This window comes from Melanotaenia boesemani, chromosome 19, assembly GCF_017639745.1.
Source record: "Melanotaenia boesemani isolate fMelBoe1 chromosome 19, fMelBoe1.pri, whole genome shotgun sequence".
In the NCBI taxonomy this organism is placed as follows: Eukaryota; Metazoa; Chordata; class Actinopteri; order Atheriniformes; family Melanotaeniidae; genus Melanotaenia; species Melanotaenia boesemani.
In genome coordinates this window covers 18,223,747-18,249,635 of record NC_055700.1, presented here as the reverse complement: position 1 = coordinate 18,249,635, position 25,889 = coordinate 18,223,747, and the positions used below count along the sequence as shown (strand labels likewise).

At 38.0% G+C, this 25,889-nt stretch overlaps 1 protein-coding gene across 1 annotated transcript in view; it reads left to right on the top strand.

The window, feature by feature from the left end:
* Positions 1 to 25,889, top strand: part of si:dkey-112m2.1 (transmembrane protein 132C) — a 160,782-nt gene that overhangs the window by 57,699 nt on the left and 77,194 nt on the right. The window contains exon 3 of the mRNA XM_041970732.1: positions 2,904 to 3,828. Coding sequence (XP_041826666.1) covers positions 2,904 to 3,828 — 925 coding nt within the window. The remainder of the gene's footprint in view (positions 1 to 2,903; positions 3,829 to 25,889) is intronic.

Below are 25,889 nucleotides of genomic sequence, written 5' to 3'. Positions count from 1 at the left end.
CTGAGGGGTTGTCAGTGCCCAAAAATCCTCTGCAAGAGTTTACAGCCAGGATTTACCACAGAGGTTAAGTTATCTACACAAATCATTCCCCTTTTTCATTTGCAGCAACAGTCCTGCAGCCATGATTTACAAGTATAGTAGCTTCAGACATGAAATCCAAGGGCAACTCAGGGCTGCAAATCATATCGGCTTTGCCTCTCTATTTACGTCGTCCTGTTGATGTCACAGAGAGGAACATATTCTAAATCTAAAGTTACAAATTACAGCATTTTTATGCTGTAATGAGATATTTAGTTCCATGTATGTCATAGTAAATAGAAACTAGGACAGTGTGTCACATCCCCCAGAGAGAAGGATAGACATGAAAATCCTCTCTGTTGCAAGCATGATCCAGCATCAGCTAAGAACCTGCTCCCCTCTTTATATCAGTTTTGGTTTTGTCATTTTAAGGGTAAACATCATTCTGCAGTCTGCAGTAACAGTAGTTAGCCATAGTGTGCTATTACAGTAAAAGCTTTTACCATCCCTTTGTATTTCTCTTTACAAGGTACCAAAGTCTGAAGACCTTCAACATGAATGCAAGGATGACTGCAATTACTTAAATGACTGTGACTGTGTGAGGCTGATTTATATTTATAATTCCTTATTATCTTCATTTGTGACACATGTTGGCATCAGACATTTTGCTATTAATGCAAATGATTATTTAGAAGAGAGAGGCCTGTAATTAGGTTCAGCCATGTGGGTGTTTTTGTTGTTGTTGTTGTTTAGGGAAACCAACACAATTTCATAGCTGTTTTGGAGACATTATTTAGAGCAATTCTTGATTATCTGAGGAAAAAAAGTAAGCCGTGTGAATGAGCCGAGTTGATTTCTTTCCATTCATGCTTCAGTCCAACCATATCAAATATATAACTTTTTGTATAATTATCTGCCAAATTGCAGAACTTATATGGGGCACTGCAGGCAGAAGAAAGCATTTCCGACCTGTAGTCTGTTTGCAGTTCATCCTTTACTTGTCTATGTTACCATTTGCATAACGTCTTCCTAGTTGTTTTTTTTCTAAAAATGTTTCCACTTTAGTCATTCTACATTTTGTAAAGGCGTTCTTGTGCTTTTTATATTAAGCAGCTGGGCTGACCCTGTAATGCATTGTTGTTTCTGAACTGCTGCTGTTTTGACTGGTTTTGTCCATCTGGCAAGTCATTGCTCTGCGGCCATGGACTGTCACAAATCACCGCCACGCCATGTCTCCCAGTATGCAGGATTCAGGACAGAAAATCAATGGGCTCTAATGGGCTTCTCCATCAGTCCAAATATCTGAAGGTCCATGCTTGATGGTGAGGAGACAGAGGTGGCGGAGAGGATTTACAGGATGGGAAGATGGACACTGGTTTTAAGGTCATGTGAGGCCTAATGTGGTTGAATAGTCTCAATTTGAGAATTTGCTATGTGGTAACCAGTAGAACTTATTTAGAGATATGCTAGAAGAGATGAAAGGCTTGATATATTTGTGTTTTTAGACTAGATTGATTACAGTATGTCTTTTGCTATAAAAGTCTATATTTTTTCTTAGCACAAACATACAAAGATACATGTTTTGCATTGGAACACATAATATCTCTGTAGAACTATGCAGAAATGGGTTTCACAGGTAATGGTGGCTCACAAAAGTCAGTAGAGAAGTCATTATGCAAACCTACCAAACATCAAAGTTATCATGCGTGCACAGTGAAAGCAAGTTGATCTGAAGGTGCACTACTTACCTTTGGCAGATTTTCTCAGTAATTGTCCCCTAACGACAGCCAATTCAGCATCCATCTTGCATCCTACCTGTACTGTGAGCCCTATCACAGATTGGACAGTTACATAGTGTGTCTATAATTTCTGTGAAAAGCTTTAAAACAGAAACGAACACAAACACAAAACTAAAAAAGTTTAATTTCAGAATGGCACTTGTTTGCTTTTATGCAGGATGCAGAACTGTTACTCTAAGAAAAGGTGTTAATTGAGATGAAGAGAGGGTACAGGAGGAGAAATATGTGGCACAAAGAGATAGCTGCATGCCAATAACAACTCTGTGCTTCTAACTACTTTTTACTGACTTGATCTCCAGCATCCAACCTTGATACTTGACCAATGGCTAGCATAGCATCCTCTCTTAGGAGATAAAATTATGTTTTGGCTAGTTGGGACATCTCAAAACAATGTTTGTAACATAACTTTTTAACCCTCGTGTGCCTATAAACAAACCTTTGCTATGGAATTGTTAGATAATAAAATATTCAACTTTAATAGTAACTTCATGTGTATAGTTGTAATTGGGCTGGAGGAGAAACAAACAATTCATGTGTTTCATTTAAAGGGATTGATAACAAACTCTCATATTAGACTTAACATGTATGCCTGACTAAAGAAGACAAGAAATAAACTGGTGATAGAGAAATTGAATTAGAGCATAAAAGACTGAGTTACTCCATCTTAATGAAGAAGAAGTGAAAACAAATGGGACCGTGGGCAAGCCTGATAAGAAAGTGACTGAGAAAGATGCAAATGTTTTGAATTCTTTTAAATCAGAGCAGTGGCTCATGAAAGCGATATGAAATGAAAATGTCTCCAACAAGCCCTTTAACAATCACTGCTGGAACTGACTGTAGATGTGATTGTCTCAGGTTACAGCCCAGGCATGCAAATGCTATGTTAAATTGCCACCATCCAGTTTATTGTTCATTTTATTCACATTTCTCTTTGTTTTTCCTTCTGCTTTTTGATCTGCTTTTTTTTTTAGACAAGATTTAGAGAACAGACCTTTCCTATACAGCAACAAGTGTGATGGCACACAATTCTTCCAGTTCGTTGAAAGTACAGCTTGATGAGTTGTTGTCATGTTCTCTTTCTTCCAGTGGTGGACAGCAAAGTAATCCTGGATGGCCTGCAGAGGTACGGCCCCACGCCAATCTATCTGCCTGTCAGCTACCGGATCTTCAATGCAGAGTCAGCGTTCTTTTTACTGGAGGCAAACCAGGACCTAATGAGAAACTCTAGCCTTCAAGCTCGCACAGAGTCTTTCTTCATCCACCAGGCCCGGCAGACGCCTTATGTCAATGCTAGCTATGGACCTCTGTCTGTCCAGCAGTCTGTCCCTCTGGAGATGCTGCAGACAATGCCAGGGCCTTTTAACACAGCTTCCTTTACTTCATCATCAGTGCCAACATCAGCAACAACAACACCTCTCTTTACATTCAACTGGAAGGTCCACACCTATATCATCAGTGAACGGATTCACCCCAGCTGGCCAAAAGTTCAAGTGTTGTTCTACATTGCAGGCAGGGACTGGGATGATTACAGTGCCATCCATAAGCTACCCTGCATCAGGATGTTTGCCTTTCATGAGACCCAAGAGGTGCGTGGAACATGCAGGCTAAAAGGTGAGCTGGGAATATGCGTTGCTGAGCTGGAGCCCCTGCCCAGTTGGTTCAGCCCACCCACCGTGAGGCCTGGCAGGCAGAGGGTATCAGAACAGGCTCAGGGCACTCCTGTGGAGCTGTACTACATGGTTCAAACCACAGACAGTGGAGACTGTAATGCAGAGGATTCAAGGAAAGGCAGCTCAGTTCGCTCTGATCCACAACGGCCACTGGGCTACTTTGCAGGACACACACCTATGCAGCGTATTGGGAGTGTCAGGCTATTTCAGCCGCTTTCGGAGCTGAAGCTGGACAATAACTTTGTGGTGATGGCATCCTCTAAACCCATCAGACAGAGAGAAACAGTGTCAACTTTTCTGGCTCTGTCCACACTTTCATCAGTGCAAATTTTCACCCTCAGGTGGGTAAACCCTTTTAGTTTCTATGCAGTTGTGTTACTCAAATTTTGGATTTGGCAGTCTTCAAAACATCACAGTTTGCCAACAAAACAGATGTCAGACATTGTATTGTCTTTCCTCTATGAACAGGTGCTGTTGTGGTTTTTGGAAATGTTATTTGTAACAGCTTGTAAAATCAAAATACTCTGCAACATAGGAGTCATTTCTGGCAGTGGAGATTAGAAAATGTGTGTATGAAAAGCTTTAAACTTGCCAAAGCCTTTGCCAGTCTACTGACAATATTGGCATAGGTCTACTCTTCACACAACAGTTAGACAATTAATCGTGCTCATGTTGTCCGTTTGTCAATTAACAAGGAAACAATGATAAACAAAAGGACAGAGGTAACACATTTTTATTCTGTAACCAGCCGTCCTGATTTACTATGTACACAACACAAATAATCAACCAAACTGCATAGTTAAGTCACTAGAATGTTAGTGTGTGTCAACAGGAAAGGATAAGTATCTTACGAGGGCAAGGGATTTGTGCTGGCATTTGATCATTATAACTTGGTAAAAAACTTTACACAATGTATCTTGCTTACATAACAAATGACTTACTCATAATCAGAATGTGCTTACCCCATTTTTTTAAAGGAACAACAGAAAATGAGATTTAAATAAAAATGTAAATGATTAAGTGTTTTGTAGAGACAGACTGATTTTATTCACCATTCAGTGTTAATGACATTAGTAGCGTTGAGTACATAACAAACCACATCTATGACTGTCTGTAGATTGTTTTGCTTGAATAACAACTTAATTACACTGTTGTGGTACTCATTCAAATCGTTTTATGTACTCCCTCTTGAAATTGCAAGTTTGTGGACATTTTTTATCTGAGGTGATTCCACATAGCAGCAACAAAGTATTGATTCATTGAGCTTTCTCGCATGCACGTTACTATTCAAAGTGACTGTAATTGCTCCACGTTGTGTGATGCAAATTAAGGTGTAAGGAACATGCATTTCCACTAGGCTACTTTTATGCCGGAGATCTAAATCATGGCAGATGAAACAGTTAGCAGCCTCAAAGTGGAGCTGTGACAGAGGGCTTTGGCAATTTGTCAACCCTGGGTGAGCAGGAAATCTGCCAAAAAGCCTCATTGCTTTTTCTCTCACTCCAGTGATGATAAACTCCCATGAAGTATTAGCACTCGCAGTGTGTGTTTATCACATTTGTCAGCATGTGTGTAAATGGGGACTTCGAAGGCGGTATTTTTCCTTTAGTGCCTCTTTGCAACAGTGCTGTGCACCATCCGTTCAGAGGCTCAATTTTTTTTTAAAGTCTTTCCATTGGGAGAGCACTGACTTAAAATTCAACTAACATTCTTCATTAGCTACCAAAAGATTAAGCCTCAAAGTGTTGGGAAATCACAGGCTACTATATGCTGCTTACGATATCCCATCTAACAGAACTTTGTAATTTAACATCCAGCTGCAAATTTTTTATCTTCTATCAGCTTGTTAAGCATTTCTTTTGTATTACAGAATGTGGTGCAAATTGAGTTTAAAGATCTATTTTGTAAGAGCATCCTGCCCAGGACAGCAGCATCAGCACACTTTCAACACACTATGCACACACACAGATTCTGAGAAAGGCATCCTGCATTTTTGGAAAATAATATTAGAATGCTGTGCTTTTCTTTTAGCTCTTGGATTTCTTGATCTGGAAACTTTTCTTTCAAATATCTTTTAAGCATGCTATGTCCCTGTAATTAATGTGTAAAGTTAAATACTGAGTCCCTGGCATTGAGGGTCTGGAGTTTTATTTATTTATTTATTTTTAAGATTTAAGAATTGAACAGAATTTCTGCTGCATGTGTTTTCATTCCACTAGCCAATGTTTGCCTTCGCTGTGGTGTGGGTGTGTATATGGACAGCTTAGTTTAAGTAGCTTTGGTATGCTCTCTCAGCTGCTAAGGCAACATAAACTATTTATGGATTATTCTCTTCCTTCCCCATTATCTTTAACCCCCCCCCCACACACACACACATTCTCTCTCTTCCCCGCCCTCTGTTCATCCACCAGTTCAACTTGTGACAAAAGAATAGCAGAATCTCTCTGGACAGCCTTTATTCGTACCCCTGCTGTTGTCAGATGGTATCAGTGCAGTTTTTAATCTAAATTTGTATTAAACTGCACTTTTTTCTGGTTGGACTTGAGGCAAACTATTGCTGGCTATACTCTATAGACAGCTTACTTGAAGCAGATATTCAAGCGCATTAGGGCTGCATATCACCACATATATCCTGAAACGATTCAGTCTGATTAAATCTGACTCAATATCGATTCATTTACAAATATTCACGAAACAACTTCTAATTTTCTTGAATATTAAGACATTCTCAGATAGTTATTTTTATAAAACGCTGAGCCTGTTTACATGACCAAAAAAATCAGATATCTGGAAGTAATCTGATTACTGTTATAATCTGTGTCTACAAGCCCTTCTGAAATACGAGATTCGAAAGTCCGTTATCTGCATTTACCAGTCCATTATCAGATTTCTTTTGGAGTACATTAGTGTTTGGTGATTTTTATTTTATTTTTTTTTTTAACATTTAGTGTTTGTTGAACATGGCAGAGCTCACAGTCTTATAAATAGCTTACAGGTGAATCTAATCCAGTAGTGAATGAAGCTGAAGCCAAACAAGGGAAGCTGATTTTGGACGGAAGCTACACAGGCGACTTTTCAGTTGTGTATATGTGCTGAGAACTTGTCGAGCATCAGTAAGTTACACAATTTTTTGGCTTTATCCTGATACAAAATATACATCCCGGTGTGAAATCTCTAAAACAATGTAAATATTGAATTCAACATTATCATGCATAAAAAGACACCATCAAGATAAGCTCAGCAAAATGTATGTTTATTGTGATTTTTTCCCTTTCAACAAACTTTATTTTGAAACAAGGACCTGCATTCAAACATTTTGTAAAACCCAATGTTTTCTCGACCATTATATTAGGTGGTGCCATAACCTTCCTACAGCAACTCCCTCCACCCCTAGAAGATCAAGTTTATTTTATTTTCTGTTATTACTCAATTAATATCTGAAATATTTTTTCATTCATTTATGTTAAAATATTATCTTATTTTATTATTTAGGTTATTTTAATTTTGCACCAGATCACAACAGAATTAATCTATGATCCCCTTTCCTCTAGAACATGTTTATATTCTTTCCTTTTGTTATAAAAACTTAACAGCATGGTTTTATTTATCCTTTTGTGATGTCGACATGTAATTACACCACGTCATGCCTGTACATGCCGTGCTGCATGCACACACAGGTAAGCTACACTCCCACCAGCAGAGAGAGAGTGCACGTTGGTAATTCATGGCATCAACCATGTGTAAAACAGACAAAAATATCTGGTTTAAGATCAGCTTTTCTTTAATAATAAGAGCAGCTAGAGGAGTTTCCTGCTCCGGTGTACTAAGAACTTCATGTCCATCGGGAAACCCACACAGCTGAACAGTCAGTCTCCTCGTCTTTTCTGAGCCGTATTACTCGTTAAAATAGACGTCTCACATTCAGCTTCCATCGCTTAACAAACGTAAACTAACTAGCTAGCTACATACTCTTTCCTGTCTCCCTTGAAACAGCAATGCGCATGTGTGCAGGAGAGTTTTCTGGGTGGGCGGGGTAGTGAGTGAGTTTGTACTTGATGTTTGCTATACAGACATTTTATATATTGCACGTTAAACTTCTTGAGATACATCGAATATATCCGATATATCGCCCAGCCCTACTTTATACATGTTTAAAGTTCAGCTGGAGGCTGTGAATAAAGGTTTTCATTAAGCTGAGTAAATGATACATCGTAAAATTATACTGTCCAACAGATTTAAGACATTATGAAAATCGTTACACCTCAACAAAGAAATCTCTAGTGGAGTGAAAAAAATCCAACTTACACTCTATAAAATGCATAGAGGAGCACATTTCAATTTCCAAGTAAGAGAGGATAAAACATTTCTTTGTTTAGTAGTTCACACTGCAGTAGCAATGCATTTATGTAATTTGGCCTAGAGCAGGGCTACTCAATTCGGTCCTACGAGGGCTGCAATCCAGCAGGTTTTCCATGTATCCCTGCACCAACACACCTGAGTCAAATTAGGTGGCTCTAACAGCCAATCAGGTTCTACACAATGACTCATTAATTTGACTCAGGTGTGTTGGTGCAGGGATACATGGAAAACCTGCTGGATTGCGGCCCTCGTAGGACTGAATTGAGTAGCCCTGGCCTAGAGCCTTTATAAGAGTTTTTTAAGTTTTAAGTGGTTCCCAACCTATTAACCTTGAGATACCTCTTCATGCAAATATTTAAAAGCTGTGGACCCCCTAACCCACCCCGTGCTGAAACCATGCTTGGTTTTATGCTTTCATTAGCAAGATTCTCACCATAAATACTGTATTCTAGCTGAGTCGTGTCCTTCGATTAAGCCGAAGTTAAACAACATATAGCCTTACTTTATCAAAATGCCCTTTCAATTTTAACGAAATGCCAAGATGATTTAGGGGCCCAGGGTCTTGCCTAAGGACCCAACTGGTAGTTGTTGATATTCATCCTCTGGGGTATTTAAACTTTCCCACATGGGGGATGGGTGCTCTGCCAACTGAGCTATCCAGCCACTTACAAGTTGAAATTTGTTGATCTGGGGATCTTACATGCAACTTTGGCGGGTAACTCAGTGAACTCCCATGACAGACTAAATGGACACAAACTTACAGCCAGCAGTTTAAGATCTCGGGTGCACATCTTCACTATCTGCAGTTTCTTTCTGGTCTTCCTGTTTGAGAGCGATGTAATGAGGTATTGGAGTCCAGAATGTGCCCCTGCAGCTATGTCTCATTGAAACATATCACACTGAATTCCTGATACTCCAGCTGTGTCCCCAAACTCATCTTTTCATTTGTCAACCATTTCACATGTCCCACAATTTTAGAAACGGTTTAATCTTCCTCCTCTTTCCTCTTTTTTTTTTCTTTTTTTCTTGCCTTACAGCCACAATGTCTGTTCTGCAACTCATCTGGATTTGTGGTTTCACTCAGGTCTTGAAATGAAAAAGCAAAAACATTGTCCTCTATATTACTTTCTCACCACATATAACCCTTTTCCCAGTCACTCTGACATTAGATGATGCCTGTTCACCAGCTGAGGTCTTTTACCTTGTGTTAGCAGTGTCTAGTAAGGTAATGATTTAATGGGCCATTTAGTCAGTATTAAAATACAAATATGTGTATTTTTAATAAAAGCAGTTGTGGTATCATAAGACTATTTAACATAAACAGCAACAAACATTCCTCATGTAGCATAACATCTCAGATTTAATATTTATCACACATACTGGTGTTCTGCCAGCTCTTAACCTCAGCTCCACGGTAAAATGAGTGCACTTATTAAAGGGCTATTTCATTGGCCCTTTTTTATTCTCTGCCTCACTGTGTAATTGGCTGTATTTGATCTAATCTAAACTAATCTAATGTAATTATCTTGAATGCAATTAGAGGCTTTTAATCCCAGCAGTTGGACAAACAAGCAGGCAATGATGAATGCTCACATTCACATTCATACTTGCAGATACATGTGTAGTCTATGCACATACACACCTACACACATACATACGTGGACCTGCCCTGTACCCACTCTAAAGACATGGTGTGTTTGTCATGTTAAAGGCTCCCAGAGGATTCAGTAATTCCCCACCTCATTAGCCAAGGAGAGAGTGGTGTAACAGGTTGTTAAAAGGTTCTCCAGCTACTCCTTATTCGGCATGCAAATGAAAACACTATTTCCTCCTGAACAAATTAACAGGCTTTTCAAAAGATAAATTGCCCCAGCTGTATTGTAATTTTGACTAAACAATCCAACATATTTCTGCAGCCTCCCTCAGGGGCTGAGTTGCTTATGAATGCAAATGAATTTCTAATGTGTGAAAGTGTGAAGGTATAAGTATGAGATTCTTCTTGCTGTGCCAGCTCAAAATAATCACAGTGAGGTGTTGTGTTATCAGTAGATTTAGCAGTTGGAAGAGGCTTGTTGACATGGACTAAGCTTTGGCAACATTAGTGTTTTTAACATGTCGTGCAAAACACGATGCAGTGTTTTGCTCTGCTGATTCTGATCCTTAACAGGGTTCAGGTTTATAGGTCTTGGGGTTTGGCTGTTTGTGTTTGGCCATTGTTGGTAGAAATACCAGCTGGAGAAAAGGTTGGAATAAAGATGTTTTCCTAAGTGTATTAGCCTTATCTGACCGCTCTTCTCTGTGATCCAGTTCTTGGTAAAGGTCATTCAAGATAGGTATGTCTCCTTTCCATTTTCATTTCTGTGCTTATCTGTACTTTTTATACTGTATCTGCTGCTCTGTCTTGCTGTCTCTCTGTTCCCATTTTTTAACCTTTCTCTCTCGGTACATGCACTCTCCTTTGCCGTCATACCCCTAGCTTGACATGTTCCTACTCTTTGGCTATATATGTGCTGTAACACAATGGGTGGAAACTGCTATCGACTTGAGACAAAACTGACTCTTAATTCAACATATTTAAATATAGAAGAGACTATTATTAACACTTCTGTGCCTTTCTTTTTGCTCATTTGGCCTGTTCACAGTTGTTTACTGTGACAGCAAAGACTTTTTTAACAACTTATTTTTAATTATTATTATTATTATTAACTAAGACTTATAGAAGACTATTCACTATGTAGATCCTCCTCTCTATTGAGTCTTGCCAATTGAGAGGAAAGCAATCACCAGTTGCCCAGAGCAAGTCATTTTTATCATTGTATTTCTACACATAATAATGTTCCATCACTTTCCTCCTACTTTCCTCCTCTTGAATTTCTCCTAATCCGATGAATTTATTGGACCTGGGATAGTCAGAAATTATAGCTCTGCCCTGGTTCCCCTCATACCTATTATCTTCTTCTGCTTCTTTTTTCTCTTTTTCCTTTTTTTTTCTCTTTTGGTGCTTTGTACTTTTTGCTCTGTCTATCTGACTTTAGAAAGGCTGCATGTTCCCAGGAGGATCTTTTTATCCCTCAGGATAGAAGATTCATATGAATGTACTGTACCAGACAGAGTGACACATGTCTCCAAAACTTTGAGTATCGACAGGGTCAGAGGTTGTTTCTGTGTTTCTTTCTGGTTTCTCTGAAGTTGTGAAAGTCTTGTAGGCATTTTATAAAGAGCAGCAGAGAGAATGAAGAAAGCTGATGTCAGGGATTCCCAAGGGAATGGTGCTCCATCTCTAGTCCAGTGTTGGGATTTTTGAAGTATGGGATGTAGAGCATAAAAAAAATAAATAAAAACAGTTTACTAACATTTTTAAAGAATCTTTGCCTCTCATATTTGTTCTTTTTGCATGAAAACAATTAATGTGCTACAGTTCTCTAAAAACCAAGAAAGTCGTACTGTACATATCTAAAAGTTGGTTGTTTTATGTGTGTGACTGGCTTTACAGTTAGCATGTTAAGTAGCAGCTGGTTTTGATGGGAGTTAGCACAGCAATGGAGTAGGTCAGAGGCTGCCATCGACGTGCAACAATTCAACTGCAGCTAAACATCTTTTCTATGTGTCAGTTTACTCTAACCACAGTCCAGATTAAAACCAAACATTGATGTCTTGCCTTTCGATTAAGACAAAGAAGAATTCAGTGTTGACTAGGACAGCTAAGTGGCCTCTTTTGGCTGTCAACTACAAACTGTTCTTTCAACTGAAGGCCAATTATGGACACTTCTGACTCTGTAGCAGAGCTTTGTGCTAAAATACAAAGTCCAGACTTAAATAAAGACTGTTAAGGTATGTAGTTGAGATATTTCTGCAAATATAACTTTATATCTTTGTAGGTACTTCAGCATATTTCTGCCTCAAACATTGTGTAAAAACCCAAAAGGAAATTAGGAGAATCAGTTTTAATGTCTCCCTTAAGCGTCTTTTATATGGAACGACTAAAAGATGAGAACAAGAAAAAAAAAAAGACCAGAAACTACTAAATATGCACTTCTTGTATGCAAGAAGTACAGAACAGCGCTTTTCACTTAACTCATACTTCCCATAAATAAAATATTTGAAGTTTCCCAGAGATCTTAAACTTCCTTCATATTAGCTGTAATTGTGAGAATCTGAGTTTCTTACAAGGTTTGCTTTTAGAGGTCACAACAAAGTTTGTTGAATGTTAACTAACCATTTCATCTTTACAAAAATCCAAGGAGCTACATTTAACTTATGATATGAACCAACAAACAGCAGGGGACTAGAACTCTGCTGAAATTCCAGTTAGAGAAATAAAAATTCACTTGTAAATAAATTTATGGGCTCAATATAAAGAGTTTGTATTTGTAAATCAAGTCTTTCCATCCTACAAAAAAAATTATATTTGGTGGAAACAAAAGTAGAAGTTATTTTTTAAACATCCTGTCCACAGATGCGAGGCACAAAACTGTGTGCAAGACTCTGAATTGCGGTTGCAAACTTTGTCCCTGTCATTTTACTTCTATCTGATTGGATGGTGACTTATTAAACTCCCCATTATTATTATTATTAAACTCCCTAAACTCCTTAATAATCCTCGTGGGGGAGGAAGCAATGTTTCAAGGGCAAAATAAAGATACAGAACTCAAACTTGTTTAAATATCCAGGTAGGTAGCAAGTCAACGTTTTTTCTTACAATTCTTGTTGGCCTATTTTCTAATAGACAAGCACCTGTTTGGGTGAGCCCTGTACCTACACATCTATAGGTACTCCCAAAGGCTGAGATGCAAAAGGACGGACATCTTCAGCTAGTACCTGTGGTTTGTCTCTGTATTTAGAACTAGGGAGCAGTGGACTTTGGGGAAATAAAAAAAATTAATTAATAAAAAAATAAATAAATAATAAAAAAAAACTATGTTAATGCATGATAAAATAGATGTCAGCGTCAAAGCAATAATGATACGTCAGTGTGCCCAGCCCTATTTTTAAAAGGGTCTACAGCTTGTTACAGTTATGATTGTTAACTTTTTAAATGTTTTTTGTCTAGAGTCTTAATTAATAGACATTAATATGTGACTGTAAGCCAGGATAGATTGGCCAGTGGCAGCTTTGTGAATGCACATTTCATTTTCAGTCAGGGTGTGGCACAGTGATACAGATATTCTGCACTACCTGCCGCTGGAAGGAAAACAGTCACTAGATTTGTCGCAAGTTGCTTAAAAAAAACGATAGCCACTAAATTGACAACACTGCAAGTTACCAGCTTTTTCCATGCTCGCATAGGTGCGTGTATGATCAAACATTAGGAGCACCGCTCCAATTTTATGTGTACAAACTTGCACACATGTGTCATTTTGAGCCATGTTATTATTGTCATTTTCAGTGATGCTTTTACTATTCCTTCACCTTTCATGCTCTTCAACAAAAACAAGCCACCACTTTTTCTCCCACTCTCCAACATGTGCTAAAGATAATATTTATGGGGTTACAAATGACAAACGGGGTGGGATTAAGTAGTTGGGCCATAGCGGTGGAATAAACTCCACCAGCTAAGTGTGGGTTAGTGTGTCTCAAACTTTTTCATATTTAATGTTTGTTGTAAGGATTTATTTTGATTAGTTTGATCCCATAAACTTGACAGCTGTTACACAAGCTCAAAATCATGTGTATTTGAATATGAACTTGTGGGCGAAAGATGAAAAAAGTGAGAGAAATGTGGTGGTTGCCATGCCTCAGTTAATTTTAGACAAAATGCACTGACTCGTGAGGTGTGTAAAAAGAGAACAGTGGATTGAAAGAGATGCAAAACATCTCTTCAGCTCAGTCAAACAAATAATAAACTAGAAGCACGCAGAGAGTGCAGACCTCTGCCACCTATGTCACAATGTGACCATGAACAGCTTGATGGTGAAAACAAATCCAGCATAATATTAGTGTCCATGTTGAAGTCTGCAAGTCGTTCTCATAGTTTTAACTTTTTTCCATTGTTTATGATAGACAATTGTCCAAAATATTCTATGTATTCCCTCAGTGTCAAGGCTAGAAAAAGATATGAGACAAAGCTAGTGGCAGAAGGACTGAACGAATGCCCTTAAGTAGACTTTTTGTTTGCAGGACATGGTGCTGTTTACAGCGCTGTATTAAAGAGCAGTATGACCCCCTTAAGAATGGTTGCACTAGAGGGGAGACACAGAGATACACAGTGCAGGTCTGAAAGTGGAGGGGGGACAGTCTGAGAAAGTTAGCAGTGAGAAACCGCCTGTTTAGCAGTGAATGTTTTTTTTTACAAGCTTGAGCAATAAACACCACACAGCTCTTCTAGTTACAGCAGAGTCTCATGTCTGCTTCACGCTGCTGTGTAAAGTGAAGGGAGCTAACCCTGAAGCTAGCTGCCACTTCACCCAGGACCAATCACTTTGCCTTTACCTCCCGAGGTCGGTTTGGAGGCAGACAGTTTAACAGCTGTTTCTGTTGGAGTTTTCACCAATAGTGGAGGCAACAGAGTCGCATGGTTACTAAACCCTCACAGAAATGCTGTACTTCTGGAGCCAACAGACCAGATCAAAAGACTAGGAAATAGCTGGTTTTCTTGATGCTGAATGCTCCTGCAGCCAGCCCAGGTTCAACCCCGACATCTCCCTGACCTATTTTCTCTTCTGCCAGCTGAATAATAAAGAACACTAGAGCCCACAAAATGTTACCAACGTAACAATGTATAAAACAAACAAACAAACAAACAAACAAAAAACATCTCAAACACATTATATAATTTCCATTTGGAGATTCTGTCTTTTTTCACACACACACACACACACACACACACACACACACACACACACACACACACACACACACACACACACACACATACACACATATATATATATATATAGAAAGAATAAGAGGAACATCTAAATTCAAGATGAACCTTAAAACAAAATGTGTAAAAGTGTATGTTTTTTTATTTAGTATTTGCTTCTGCATCTATAAAGCAAATGTGTCACCAAGTTGTCATCCTCCACATAACTCTGCTTTACTTCAACAACCTCTTTACTCCATATTGAAAGTTACATGACATTTTCAGTGCAGAAGAAGCTTGACTTTTTAGTACATTAGAAAAATTACTCTGAAAAACCTATAATTGCAACCATTTTTGCCTACAGATTTATTTACAGAACTATCTTTCTATAATTATTAGTGATTTTGTGATATTTATTTTTACTGATGCCATACAATATGTTACCACATCTGTTTTTATCTTTAAACAACTTTTAAAGTCAGATTTGGAAACATTTCATGCTGTTTTTAGCTTGTTGGCCAAGAGCAATGCCTTTGACCAAGGAGTTTTGAGGTTTATTTGTTGTCTAAAGGAAACACTCACAGTCTCTGGAAGCCATTCCTGGTTTCATTTATTTGAAAGCATTCCCTTGGTATTGGGTTGGATAGTTACATTACTGAATCTTAAAATCCGCCCTCTTCTCTTCCAAAGACATTGTGCTCCTTTGTGCTTTCCTTTCCATCTCAGAACAGGTTGCCTTTTTTTTTTTTTTTCTTTTTCTAGATACATAGCTCATGGCAGTGACAACAAAAAAGACAGTGACAAAGACCTAGAGAGAACAACAACAACCCAAAAAAAAAAAGAAAAAAAAGGAAAACGAAAGCACTGACAAGCTGACAGAGTGTGGGCTTCTGGGGAGAATCATTAGACTGATACAACATCCAGCATGCAGCTTGGAGCAACGCCTTTTGTAGAGCTTTAAGCTGTGTAGTGGCGATTTGTGTGGCTGTAGCTGGTTGATGGGTCAGCCATTGATCTAAAGATATAAGCTGGTACTTTGGATCCAAGCCTTTATCTTCCTTTAGGGCTACTAACACTGTGGATGGATAAACCTTGATCTTCTCAGGCAGTTTGCATCTATGTGCATGTTCATGTCACAGATGTGGCTATGTTCTATTTATGTGTGCATACAGGGGCATGTGATCTGCTGAAAATATGTTTAATCATTCAAAAAACTGCTGGTAAAATGAAGAAGTCATGAAAATCTAATAATGAGAAAAGGAAGTGGGATATACTGGTTAGCATTCTGCATGTGTTGAACATGAATTATTTACTTAGGAGAAGTTATAACACCTGAATGGCAGGTGGCAACATGAGAATAAACCTCATGAACCTCTGATTAATTGACTGTGAGAACTGTAGTTCACCACAGCTAAGCCGTCTTCTAACTCTGATGTAAAAAAAACAAAAAGAATGTCATCTGAGTTATTTTGACAGGAACTTCTGTGAAGTCATTTGAAGGATCTGGGTGGTGTTATATCTTTGTAAACTCACATCAGGTCATTTTCCCCACATAATCAACCTCTTATCCAAATGTAGCAGCTGTGGCTGTCCCTTAAAATAAATACTTAATTCTCTTAAAAAGCATTAAGTAACTTGACATCAATGTGTAAGACATTTAACTTAAAAATTTGACAAATGAAAATGAAAAGAAGTATTGTAACTCTGCTTCCTTGTACAAAAACAAGAAACTTAGAAGTCTGCTTAGCTCATTCAAGTTGTATGGCGCAATAAAGAATAGAGTTCATTTTGTTTTTGTACACAGTTCTCAAGCAATTGGAGCATCCTCTTCAGACAGGAAAATGTATTTTTCAACACTGAAAAAATGAGCAAAAATAGATCTTTTTTTTCTCCACATTTCTTGTTTACAACATTTAAAACTGCTGGAAGATAAATGCATCCTGTCGACTCCATCCTAAACTCATTTAAAGCATTCGGAAAAGCAACAAAAGCATAAAAAAAGCACTTGCTCATGAGTACATTGCTGCTTGTTCTCAACAAGGGCTGTCAGCACTAGAGTAAAAACCGACTACTTTGACAGACTTGTGATCTGTGTAGCAGGAAAACCCAGATGAAATCTGTGACAGATAAGACAAAAGTAACTATGATCTTTAAACTTTTAAAAGATTCCTTAGAAAAAACCAGTGCTCTGGCTTTGGTTTTGACCGATTAGTGCAAATAGTGTTTTATTACTCAGGATTCAGAAACCTGATCTTTCTGAGGACATCATTTTCAGCCCATTAACAATGCACAGAAAATGAAACAACATTCCCTTTTGCTAAAAGATAACGATCTTGGGTAAGTTAAAGTTGAAAAATAATGTTGCTATAACATTTGTTAAAATAATTACCCTGATCACACTGCATACACAAAGCTGAAGTTGCTAAATGCTAAATTTCCCATTATTTTGTATCAGACGCTTGCTCTTCAGTGGGTGGATTAAACCTCATTAACAGTAGCTTTTAGTACATGTTATATCAGGGGCAGCCGGTATAATTAATCTGCATACAGATAATAAGCTGGCACATCAATTCAATTACGATAGTTAAAGATTTTTCTTTTATTATTTATGCACATATTTACTAAATAGCTTATTGACCCTGAACTGTTGATGTTACATAATTCTTTGAATTTGCTGCATTTAAAGGGAGGCACAATAAATGCTGTTTGATACATTTTGAAATGTTTTTTTTTCTTAGTTGGGATTAGTGATGTTTTCTGTGTGGGCTGATAGAAATTATTTGGCACTGTATCATTGCATCTAAATTGTCCTCTATTTAATATCCTGTTGGCATCCTGAATTGGTCCAGTAAATGAATTTAGATTCAGAGCCGTGATTTCTGCTTTTACTTGAATACAGTTAAAGTTTTCTTTGAGGAAACCATTTTGTGACTTCTTATTTTCTAGTTTAAGAGAAACAATTGTGTCTTTACTCTCAAGTCAAGAGTGTTTTGTGTTTTCCACTGCAGCCTTTCAGCCTCCACTGTCATCTGTGTTGTGCAGTTGAGGTTCAAATGCCACTACACAAACCCTGAAACAAGCGTCCATGCTGCATTTCATTTTTAGTCTTGCTGTTTTACCACTTATGCAAAGGCTTGTGAAGTCCTGGATGACCCTTTAACCATTTCAAATTGTTCATTCTCCCATAAGCGTCATTCTGGCCCATGATAACAATGACTGGAGGAGATCTGGCAGTGTCACTCCATTTTTTTCCTCAGTATAGATGAGCTGTGTTATGGCCCAGAAGACTTGCTCTGATTCTTTTTATCTCACTTTTATGACATACAAACTGACACAAATGCAGCAAGCTACTCGCTGACACAAACACATCAAGTTTCTTTCTTTTTTTTCCTGATGTGTTCTTCTGCTGCAATGACTTCTTATATATTCATGAGAATCATGGAATTTCCTCCAGTGCATTTACAAGCCCTCTCTCCGTACAGAGTTATATTTCCATGTCCATATTGCCTCGATGATTCGTGCAACTTACCCTAAGAGATTGGTGAGGAACTCAGCAGTAACAGCAGTCTGTTTGAGAGAGTCTTTGTCGGGTCAGAGACATGATCTTAGTTGTGATTTGGGGGGTTAGAACTGGTCATGTTGGACTGAGTGTGCTCCACTTTGTGTTCACTTGTGCTGAATCATAAGTGTGCTGTCTTCTGGTTAAAAACAGCAGCAAACACTACAATATCTGAGTCATGTTTTCTAATTACTTTCATGGAGAGCCACAGTTTATCTAAAGCCCACCTCCGTCATACAAAAGTAACACTCACTCAACTCTTTGAGACTTCAGTTAACTGCCCTCATTGTCCTTGTTGCCTCATCCACTGTCTCATCCAAATTCAACAGTTTTACTCACAAAACATTTAATTAAATATCTAGATGAATTCTCATAATAGAATAGACAGTTATTTATGATGTAACGGTCCATTTCAGTTATTCCAAGACACCCCCCCCCCCCCCCCCCCCCCCCCTCCTTCTATGATGTGTGGAGCTGAATGTGAAAACTCATCTCAATAAAAACATGGCTGAAACTTGTGATGAAATAGTACTTTTTTTTCCTCCTCTCAGTCTGCTAATGTAAGTCTCGTGCTAATTAAGGTGTCAGGAAAAAATTTAAAAAATAAAGAATCATAAAAATCATAGCCCTGTCTCAGCTACTTCCTTCCTGCTGTTTAGTGTCATGGGCTTGAAAGAGATGTGGTGTGATGAACAACAGGAAGCAAAAAGAACTAAAGCAGTAAGTGACAGATTGGCCAGCTGAGACGCCACTGTGCTGCTTGTTACTTTATTTTGCGTAATGACAGACTTTTTCAAGGATGGCACTCAAGTGCTTCTGAGTTCGCCTTAAGAGACTCAGGAGCATGCATCATTGAATGTGATTCTATGTTCTATGTTGCTGGCTTTTTAAAAAAATAATACTCGTAAAGTACTGCTTTTAGTACATTTGCAGCTCGCTTTGTCCTAGTTTATTTAAGTTGCTTAAATATTTATTTATTTGTACTGTACGTTGCAAGAGAGATGCTTACTGCATCAAGTATATAACCACAATAGTTTATCCTTCGTTTCACAGTCTTCCCTCACGTTCAGCTCTGAATGACCAGTTGTCCTTGTTCACACTTTCATCACTTGTCCTTTGGCAGCCAATGTTAGACTGCAGTCTGGAGGAACAGTCCCAGCATTGACAAGGCTCTGTGCAGACAGACTGTGCTGTGGCCCTGGGGAATTCTGTGCACACACAGTAGCACACAAATAGAAAAAGCATGCCCTAGGGAGTTCTCTATGAAGGGATCAGTGTAAACATCCACCGGCAGTTGAGGTGTTGGTGGCCCTGTGAAGTAGAAGCGGTGCTTAAGGCATGGTGCAGGCTGATAAGCACTACCAACATACAGGAGAGAGGTGAGCTGGTCATCATTGTTACAACACTGGCAGTCACTGTATCCCTCAGTACCACATTACTACTGCAACACACTGAGGAGAAGCTCAAACTCCCATCAAGGAGGAGAAAACTGAAGGAACAGCATCACATGTCCTGCACTTCTGTACAAGTTAGTATAAATGTAGCTTTCTTAGGTGTGTAATTATCAGGCTATCACAGCAGTTATTCATTATTGTAAGCTCATTGAGGTAAGGCATCTGTACACATTTAGCACATCCGTCTGGATTTCAACGTCCCACATTTGTAAAGACAACATGCCAGATATTAGTCAGGAATTTTGTCCTTTTAAAGTGTTCTTAGGGTTTTTGTCTATCTTTATTAACTATTTTCTGTTTAGAGGCAGTTGACAAATGTCTTGACATTTTCCTTTTTAGACTTTATTTATTTTTATCCAGATTTGTCCTGGCCTCAAGAGCAAAGAGCAAAAAAAGATACTACCAATGCCATGTTTCATCATATAAACAGTAATATTTAGTAATAGAGGTGTGAACATGGTCATCATCAGCAGCCATTAAATCAAAAAAATCTCCAGAGGTCTGTGTTTATAAATTCTTAACCTTTAGTCGACAAATAACTACTGTCTGGAAGTAGCAAAAGTTGAAGCCAACAAATGTGACAGTGCCCTTAAAGATGGTGTAGGTGGATAGCAGACAAGAGAAAAAGATCCCATTTCCTAAACAAGACAACACTTTGTTTTTCTTTTATTTTTGTCAGCAATAATAGAGAGAAGATGAAGAAGACATAATGCAGCACAAGCTTGATATTGATATATAGGATAAATAAGTGAGTGCAAGACAAATGTATTTTAAAGCTTGTGTAAATACAGTCCATTAATCGTTTTTTGTTTTTGCTCACTAGTAAGGTTATTACCACATTTGGTGAATACTTTCTCAAAATATGAAGCACAGACATGACCCATGATCTGAGAAATAAAAGAAGAAAAAAAAGAAAAGAAAACCAACAGGCAGCAGGGAAATTTGAACCAGCTGTAGAAACTTAACCAAGTGTGAGATTATTTTGTATGACTCTCATCTCTCTTGACAAGTGCTGCTTGTCATGAAGTTGCATAGATTGCTGGCGAAGTGGTTGCTTATTTACAGATCACAGTGCAAGTATACGTGGCATGCTTGTAAGCACTGACAAGAGCACAGCAGCAAGAAAAGACATGGCACTCGCAGTATGAGCAAATATTTGTTCTCTGGGATTGAAATTAAATTCTGGTAGTTCCCACACAGGTCTACATTTATTATTTGTTTACTTGTTTCCACCTCTGTATTTAGATGCAGTGAAGAGTAGATAGAAAGTTGGCAAATAGAGAGGGGAGTGGCATGCAGCAAATGACTCGGGTCAGAGCCAGTGCAATGAGGACTTCATCCTCTGAATGTACAGCTTGCACTCTAGTTGGTGAACTGTACAGCTGTCCCTCTATTATAATTTCAAATGAAAAAAAAAATCATAAATAAACTTAATTTTCTCAGTATTTGAAAAAAAAAAACATCTGTATATGAGACAGTTCTCAGTCCTTACATAAAATTCTGTTAAAGTTCGTACTGCCTTCCTTTTTGCTGATGTGAGACACGTCCTCTGAAATGCACACCATGAATATTTTTTGATGAAACTATTTTGCAAGGATAATGTCGTCTTGCACGGTTGTTAACAGGAAAAAATGATGTTATTAAGTTTGCTCTGTTGCTCTGTTGGAATGTGGGAAATGTTTGTCCACACAATTATTCTTTTCTGATTAGCTGATTTAAATTTCAAACTGTAAGACTTTGTACGCAATGCAAATAAATAGGTGCCAAAAGGTGCTGATGAAGGCCCAAACCTTACTGGTGAACAGCTTCGGTTGCAACTGGTGTTTCAATTTTTTTTTTTTTTAAAAGAGTTTTTACAATAAGTTTAAATTTGTTCCAAGCTAGAGCCCAACTGTTGCTGTGTGTTTTGGGCTGTATGAAAATACAACATGTCTGAGTTATATTTAAATGTGGCTGTTGTTCTAGACAGATGAGCTTGAAAGGAAATACAGCTGGAAAGCAAGTTTGTGATTTACAAGTTGATTTGAGATATGTTTCAACCCAGTGACTAAAAGAATGAGATTGTAGATAAAAGCTGCCAAAATACTTTAGCATTCCTTTGTAGGGTGAATAGACTATGGCTATGTTCACACTGCAGGACATAATGCTCAATTCAGATTTTTTTGTGAAATTCGATTTTTTTTAGAGTCCATTCATATTTCCAATTAAGTGTGACTTGTATGTGATCTCCTGTATGAACCTTATGCGTACCAAAAGTGTCCTGCATGTGTAGAAGACACGACGACGTGACAGTGAGCGTGCGTGTGACGTCTTTGTGTTTGTGGAAGTAAACATGGACGGTAACAGCAGAGCTTATGTTGCAATTTTTAATTTATTTTCCAACCGTAGCTAGCACATTTTCGATGGCATCATTTTAAGGAGGAGATTGCAAAAGAGGAGAGCCAGATTTTTGGCCATGGCATTTTGTGGAGCAGTGGCAGTAACGTCTGTACACAGAAACGTGTGGGTAAGGAGTCGTAGCCAGGAGTGATGGGAGAGTGATGTGAATGCCTTTACAGATAAGAGTTTATAAACAATGATTTGTATGACGTGTAGGTCGGATTAATGCGACCTGGCCGTTCAGAATGAAGTCGCATGGCAAAAGATCAGATACATATCGGATTTAGGACCACATATCCAAGTGGCCTGGGTCGCATTTGAAAAAATCGGATCTGTGTCGTTCAGACTGTTATGAAAAGATCAGATACAGGTCGCATAGGAGCCAAAAAATTGGATTTGGGTCACTTCAGCCTGCAGTGTGAACCTAGCCTAAGGCTAACTCTTGGCATATTGGTCCCTGCTCAGCAAACTGTGACAGAACAGATACAGAAGTTGTACCTTCTTGGTTTTAATGGGTCATACAGACAAACTATAAACGTTTTCCTCCTGCTCTTACTGTTTTTTTCAAATGATGCATTCATGCACCAGGTGTCAAAAATCAGGAGGTTCACAGCTGGCTTAAATTACGCCAAAGTGCCAGCTTTTTTTATTTTGCATCAATTCAATTTGTCTTTCTGAAAGTTGAAAAAGGTAACCATAAGCCCAGTGTAAGAGACAGAAATATGGGGCTTGGAAATATGGAAGAAACCTGCTGTAATGCCCACTTCTTTGCATACGGCTGAGGGGCTTTGGGCATTGGTAGAGGACATTTCCTTCTGGGAATTTCCTAGTTAAAGACTCAGAACTTAAGGGAATCCATTTCTCATATAGTCTGGAAATACTTCAATATCTCCCAAATACAACTGGAAAAATGCTGCTGGGGATGGAGATGTCTGCAACACCCTGTTCACCCTGCTGTAACCTTATACACCTAAAGTCTACATCCAATGTTCTAACTGCAAAGACAACTCTGGGCTCCACCAGTCATTTTCTACACTTTTATGCAGTCTGTAAAATGTTCTGCAGACAATGCTGAAAGGAACAATATAGTCAGTGCATCTATGTGAGGACCTCAAAGATGAATTACCCCAATTTTTCACATTATTGTTTGTTTTGTCCAAGTTCAAATGGGCCAACTTTTATGGTTTGTTCAATCTTATAGCTGCATAAAACCTGCTTTGACACTGAAGTGTAACATCCGTCTGACTCAGCTTTACACTTAAGGGGATGAATACATTGTCTTTTACACAGGCACAATGAGGAGACTTTATTTTCCTTCAGATGCTCTGTCTTGGATCTTTGATCAAAGCCCTGAGAGGGAAACTGGGAGGGATGATGAGGGGAATACATCACATCCCTTATTGAGGGTGGGATAAAAAAGATTTTTGGAAAGCTTGTTGTTTTTTTTGGTGCTTCTGATCATAAAGGGCAGGTTTACAAAGTATTTAAAGAAACATATTTTATCTATAAATCTTTTGCTTGTCAAGAAAGCTGTAAGATATCATTTTACTACAAAACAAACAAAAAAATCTTCATTTCAGAGTACAGTTTTCAGTGGTGTCAAAGCACAGCAGCCATCACAAATTTAGAGTTGTTTTCATGCTGCGCCTTCATTTGTTATTTATTCAATTCAGCTATAGATCTTTTATTTGATAGCTGCTTCTCTTTATTAACATAACATCCTGTATGCGCCCACTTTTCAACTTGATTAAGGTGACTTGGGATCTTCCCTGTCTCCTGCATGTTGTGGACCCTGTTGCTGGTGAATGTTAACAAATCCCGCTGGTGGAAACATTAAAGTGCAAATTAATCTAATGTAGTTGACATGCCAGCTTTTGCAGATCAAATCTGAATTGATTTAAGTGTAATTTCATCGCTGAATTTTCCAATAAGCTGCATGTCACAGTGTGGAAATTTCAAACAAATAACTTATTTTGTCCCTGAAGGAGGAGAAAATGAAATCAAGTAGGAATTCATATATTTGGGAGCTTATATTTTCTTTGCAACACACATTTCTCTAACATTTACCTGCTATTTCATGTCACAGTCATGGTAGCTTTTAGTTTGGTATTTTTTAGTTAGCATGGAGGCTGTCATCTTCCTCGTCACTTTGCTACTCACTACACAAATGTTGCAATAATAATAATAATAATAATAATAATAATAATAGTAATAATCCTGATTTAACAGAGAATGTATTTGTTTTTATATATTCACAGTTTACCACACCAGCACCTAACAATGAATTAGTCAGCCAAGATTTGGTATTGATAGTCCCCAAAGTTAACTGAAAGTTGGTATAGTATAGTCAGGTCAGGTGACCGCATCTCTGCAGCCTGCAACCTTTACTGAGTCAGGGGTGAATAAATGGCTTGCAGATGAAGATGGAAGAGAACAAGCATTTAGTCCCTTCTCAACAGCCCCAGCTCCTGGTGTCATTTATGCAGCACATTTCATCAGTCCTAGCTTGCTTTTGTGTTTGTCCCCTGTGTGTCAGATCCCTCAAAACCTCCCACAACAATGCCCTCATACAATTTATGATCTTAATTAGAGGGTATAATGAATAGTCAACCATTTGTAAAGATTGTGATTAAAATGTTTTAATGATTGCCAAAGATTAATTGGTTCAGTAATGGCTTCAGATTGATGTAATTTGCATATATACTGCTATTAGACTTTTTTTTCTCTTCTTTTTCTTCTGTTGCGCCTATACTTAAAGTGCAAAAAGCTGCTTCTGACAGTCGAATATTACATGGAAATAATTTCTTCATAAGATATTTGAAACATTTAATACACGATCTCATCAATGCACACATAAAGTATACTTCTCCATGAACAACACATTCTGTAATGTAAAACATTATAATGAATTAGAGATTGTTTGTGCTGGATGAAGTCCAACATTATCAGAGTAACATCCTTTCAAGGACATTTTAAGATTAGTGAATTAACAAAATAAGCATTTAAAATTTTAATTATTGATATAAAACATGTTGTTCTGTTCAAATTTAAAGTAAATTTATTATGTAAAATATAGTACACACGAAAAGTATGGTTCAGATGCTTTACTTGCTTTCATGCTATTATGCACGACAACCAGAGGGCATCAGGCTCCATTAGCAAAGGAGCCAGTGCTATCAGTAACATCTACAAGGTTTCTGATGTTAATGTTAGTATACAGCATTTTTTATTTATTTATGTATTTATTTTTTAACTCACTGGGAATGCCTTTTGCGACTGAAAATACTTTTGGCATCTCAGATTTGAGGTGGCCTCTTCTCTGCCTGTATCTGTATGTATCAAGATTTGAGAAATTATTGGTAAAATAATTTAACAATCATCTTCACAACTGTATTTTACAACCTTTTTAATAATTTTTGGCCCATAATTGGTTTAGTGAAGTTATGAAGTCCATGATTTTGTGTGTAGATTAAAAATATTACTATCAGAACGTTTTATATCAGTGTTGTGGAGATAGCAGATAGTCTACCGTTGGTCAGCTTTATGTTTGTATTTCAGTCTGTTTTCAGAGAGCTTGCTGATGTGTAGCCAGATGTAGCCAACAGAGCAGTACCTCTACAGGAGGAGAAAAAGCTGCACTGTATTTAATGGCCACAAAAAACATCTCCATCTACTGTGCTTCCTCTTTTATTCTTTCTTTCTGAGAATGTACATTATTGTGATTTCCTCCTCTGTTGTCATGATTGCTATTATCATAGAACTGACATCAAATTCAAAAGTGAAAACTGAACTCTGCACTTCTCTCTTGTTTTTTATTGCCTAACAACATGTCATTTTAAGGGAGGCATT